Source organism: Protobothrops mucrosquamatus, unplaced genomic scaffold (assembly GCF_001527695.2).
Source record: "Protobothrops mucrosquamatus isolate PMUCROS unplaced genomic scaffold, P.Mucros_1.0 scaffold6282, whole genome shotgun sequence".
Taxonomy (NCBI): domain Eukaryota; kingdom Metazoa; phylum Chordata; class Lepidosauria; order Squamata; family Viperidae; genus Protobothrops; species Protobothrops mucrosquamatus.
The window spans coordinates 8582-12856 of record NW_015392111.1 but is presented as its reverse complement, the minus strand read 5'-3'; the positions used below and the strand labels follow the sequence as shown (position 1 = coordinate 12856).

Here is a 4275-nt window from a genome sequence, read left to right as displayed (position 1 = left end):
AGAGAGGGGGAGAGAGGAAGAAAAAGAGAGAGAGAGGGGGGAAGAGAGAGAGAAGGGGAAAGAGAAGGAAAGAGAGAGGGAGAGGAAAGAGAAAGAGAGAGAAGGGGAGAGAGAGAGAACTCATGCACAGCAGCCTCTATTTCTTTTTAATTAAACTCTTCAATCAAGCTCCCCACCCCTTGTGTGTGTGCGCATGCACGTTTTGTGGCTCCCAGTGTTTTCTCTGGGAAACGGCTCCAAGTGGCTCTTTGAGTCCTTTAAGGTTGCAGACCCCTGGTCTAGGGTCTCCTGCCCAAGCAGGGGGTTGGCCTAGAAGACCCCCCACGGTCCCTCCCAGCTCTGTTAACGCTCTTCTGCAAAACGCCTGCATTGTAACCCCGGCCTCTCCTGTCTCTCTCTCTCTCTCTCCCTGCAGCCGCGCCGTGCAACGGAGCCTCGCCATCATCCGCCAGGCCAAGCAGCGGAAAGACCGAAAGAAGGAATATTGCATGTACTACAACCGCTTTGGCAAATGCAACCGGGGGGAGAGCTGCCCGTACATCCACGACCCCGAGAAAGTGGCCGTCTGCACCAGGTCTCTCCTCTTTGTCTTCTCCCTTCCCTTTCCGGCGTAGCGGGCCGAAAATTCCAGGTTACATCCCAGCTAGGATGTCACCTTTGACACCTTTTTCAACCTTGGCTACTTTCAGACGTGTGGACTTCAACTCCCAGAATTCTCCAGCCAGCGAATGCTGGCTGGAGAATTCTGGGAGTTGAAGTCCACACGTCTGAAAGTGGCCTAGTTGGGACCCCCCCCCCCATCTTGCTCTGGGCAGCCTCTTACAGCAGCACCCCTCAATCAGCCGGCTGCAATTTATGAGATCCTCAAAAGCGACCCCCAGCTAATGACCGGTTCATTTACCGACGGCTGCGAAAAGCGTCCTAACTCGCTGTTCGACTCCTCGCACGGGACTGTGCTTGACCGGCTCCGTTAGGGCTGTTAAGCCGAGGCCTACCTGTCTTTTCCCCTTACCTGAGAGCGAATTCAAACACAAGGCTGTCCCCAAAAGCACGGACCCACCGGATGAGGAAGAGGTCGGCCAGGACGCCGGACCTCTGGCTGACCGTGCGGCTCCCCGAAGAGGGAGGGAGACCGCCCGACAGATGGACAGCTGAATTCTGGGAATTGTAGCCCACACATCTGAAAGTGGCCAAGCTTGAAAAAACACTGCTTTAGACTCTTCATACGTTTTAGTTTTTTAAAATACAGGTGGTCCTCAACCTACGACCACAATTGAGCCACCATTTCTGTTGTTAAACGAGAAAGTTGTTAAGTGAGTTTTGCCTTGTATTTTACTGCCTGCCTTGCCACCGTTGTTCAGCGAAACCCGGCAGCGGTTGGTCACCTGGGGGGGGGTGTTAAGCGAATCTGGCTTGCTCACTTGGTTTTGCTCGTCAGTAGGGGATCTCACGATCCCGGGACACGGCGACCGTCACAAAATACGAACTGGCTACCAAGCCATCCAAATTTCGACCATTTCGGCCTCCGTGAAACAGTCCCGAGTCCCTCCTTTGAGTCCCCTCGTCACAAAACAAGTGGTCGTTAAGTTTCAGGACAGCTTGTAAGGACCGAAACACAGTCCTTGCACAGTATCCCCACGGTCCTGCGATCAACATTCAGGCGCTTGGCAACAGGCGGGTGTTTACCATGTTGCCGCATCTCGGCAGTCACGGGATCGCCATTTGCGATCTCCCCAGCCAGCTTCCGACGAGTGAAATCAAGGAAGGCAACCAGGTTTGCTTGATGACAGCCTGTTTCTCTTAATGTCGGGCGTGACGAACGAGGACCACACATGGGGTTCCAGTTCAGCTGATTTATTGCTCACGCCTGCACGCGGGAATTGAGTCGATTCATGCTTGGCACTCAATGGGCGCTTGGTTAAAAAGATTTTGAGAAGGGTTGGGACTGGTTACGACAATGTCACGATTCCAGGCTGCTTCCTCTCTTGACTCCACCACCCCGGCAGACTCTCTCCTTCTGCAACTGCGGCGATTTGCTTAACGACCGTGATTTTAAAGAAAAAAGGTTACGAAATCAGGCACACCCCTCTTTAACAGTTGCCTCGTCCCCGTTGCGTTCCTAAGTTGAAGACCCCCGGTCCCTCCTTACTCTCTGGATCTCCTAACCCTAACCCTCTCCTCTTTGGTCCGCTCGACAGATTCCTGCGCGGCGCGTGCAAGAAGACGGACGGGACGTGTCCCTTCGCACACAAGATTTCAAAGGACAAGGTTGGTCCGTCGTCTCGGTCGCTGCTAAGTGGCTCTCTGCGGAGACAGCAAGGGGGTGGGGGGAGGTTTCCGACGCTTTCTAACCTGCTTCATTTGCACATCCCTCGATGCAGCAGTTCCCACCGTTACGGGGCTAATGAGAGCAGAGTGTGTCTCTTGCATCCCAACTTAAAGTAGCGGTACTTTAGCACATTAGGCTGGGTGCCGCTCGGCAGCGTTGAGGCTGTCTGCCACATTTAGTAGGGCTTACAGGTATAAAGACAGCTGAGGCCCTGGCCAACACAAACACACACACACACACACACACACACACAGATGCACTCCCTCCCACCGGCTGATTTGCACCTTATGCCTTGATTCCTTGACCACGAAACCCACCCCTTACCCCCCCAGTTTATAATAATAGTAGTAGTAGTAGTAGTAGTAGTAATAAAGTTGGAAGGGACCTTGGAGGTCATCTGCTCCAACCCCCTGAAGAACACCCTCCAAATTCTGCCTTCTGCAAACTGATCCTGGCTACCATGATAACAAAGTTGGTGGGTTAGCCAACATCCGAGGTTTTTAAGAAGAGAGTGGACAGCCATTTGTCCGAAATGGTCTAGGGCAATGATGGCGAACCTTTTAGAGACCGAGTGCCCAAACTGCAACCCAAAACCCACTTATGCATCGTCGGGTGCCGGGTGGGTGTGGCCATTGAGTGGGCATGGCCCATTGGGTGGGTGTGGCCCATTGGGTGGGCGTGGCTGTGGTGGTAACAGACTGGGTGGGACTAAAAAGTTCAATCAATCAATTCCAACTTTGCAAGATCTTTTTTTTCCCGCGAGAAGTTGAAATTGACTGATTGATTGAACCTTTTTTTTTTTTTTGCACATGGCGGCGGAGGCCTAAAGCGAAAAGATTTTATAAAACCTAGCTGAAGGCCTAGGACTGGGGTGACGGCGCGCGTGCCCACAGAGAGGGCTCTCAGTGCCGCCTCTGGCACCCCTGCCATAGGTTCGCCTGGTCTAGGGCAGGGGTCTTGAAACTTGGCAACTGATGATTAGGAGACTGGAGGCTAAAACATACAAGGAATGGTTGCTGGAATTGGGTGTGTCTAGTTTAATGAAGAGAAGGACGAGGGGGGACATGATAGCAGTGTTCCAATATCTCAGGGGCTGCCCCAAAGAAGAGGGAGTCAAGCTATTCTCCAAAGCACCAGAAATAAGACAAGAAGCAACGGATGGAAACTCATCAAGGAGAGAAGCAACCTAGAACTAAGGAGAAACTTCCTGACAGTGAGAACAATTAACCAGTGGAACAGAAGTTGCCTTCAGACGTTACGGGTGCTCCATCACTGGGAGCTTTCAAGAAGAGACTGGACTGCCATCTGTCTGAAATGGTGTAGGGTCTCCTGCCTGAGCAGAAGGGGGCTGGACTAGAAGACCTCCAAGGTCCCTTCCAGCTCTTTTCTGATTGATTCTTTCGGGGCTTTAAATGTAAGCAGAGAGGGGTGCTTCTGCTCCCCACATCCAGTCTGGAGCCCCCCCCCTGCAGCTGGCTCAGCTGAGCTTCCTTGGCGGCGTTTGCCGGTGATTTATAGCAGATTTATAGCTTCTGCACTTGATCCTGTAGCTCCCTGTTAACCTGGTAATTACCAGAAAAAGGTGGCGCCAGCCTCGTTTATCAAAGGGGGGGTTGAAAGGGAACAGCTGGCGAGTTAATTCCTCACGCAGACGAAGGGGCTCTTTCCTGCCACGTTTGGGCTTCCTCAACTTACAGGCCCCGAGAAAGGAGAATATTGGAAGCTCAGGGTGGAAAGGAAGGCACCTCGGTGTTCGCTCAGTTTGGCTGTTTTCTTGCGGACGTTTCGTTACCGAACTAGATAATATCACTCGCACTGATCACTAGCAGGCAGGGGATGTTCCCTAGTTTGAGTAATGAAATGTCTGCAAGAAAACAAGCAAGCTCAGAGAACACCAAAGACCCCACAGTCTTCCTCCTCCTCCTCCTCCTCCTCCTCCTCCTCCT

The 4275-nt window shown here is 52.5% G+C and overlaps 1 protein-coding gene across 1 annotated transcript in view; it reads left to right on the top strand.

Moving 5' to 3' along the window:
* Nucleotides 1–337: 337 nt before the first annotated feature.
* LOC107300161 (zinc finger CCCH domain-containing protein 3) overlaps nt 338–4275 on the top strand; it is a gene marked incomplete at both ends in the record, with an annotated part of 10051 nt that continues 6113 nt past the window's right edge. Inside the window, 2 exons of the mRNA XM_015829502.1 lie at nt 338–574; nt 2199–2268. Coding sequence (XP_015684988.1) covers nt 338–574; nt 2199–2268 — 307 coding nt within the window. The remainder of the gene's footprint in view (nt 575–2198; nt 2269–4275) is intronic.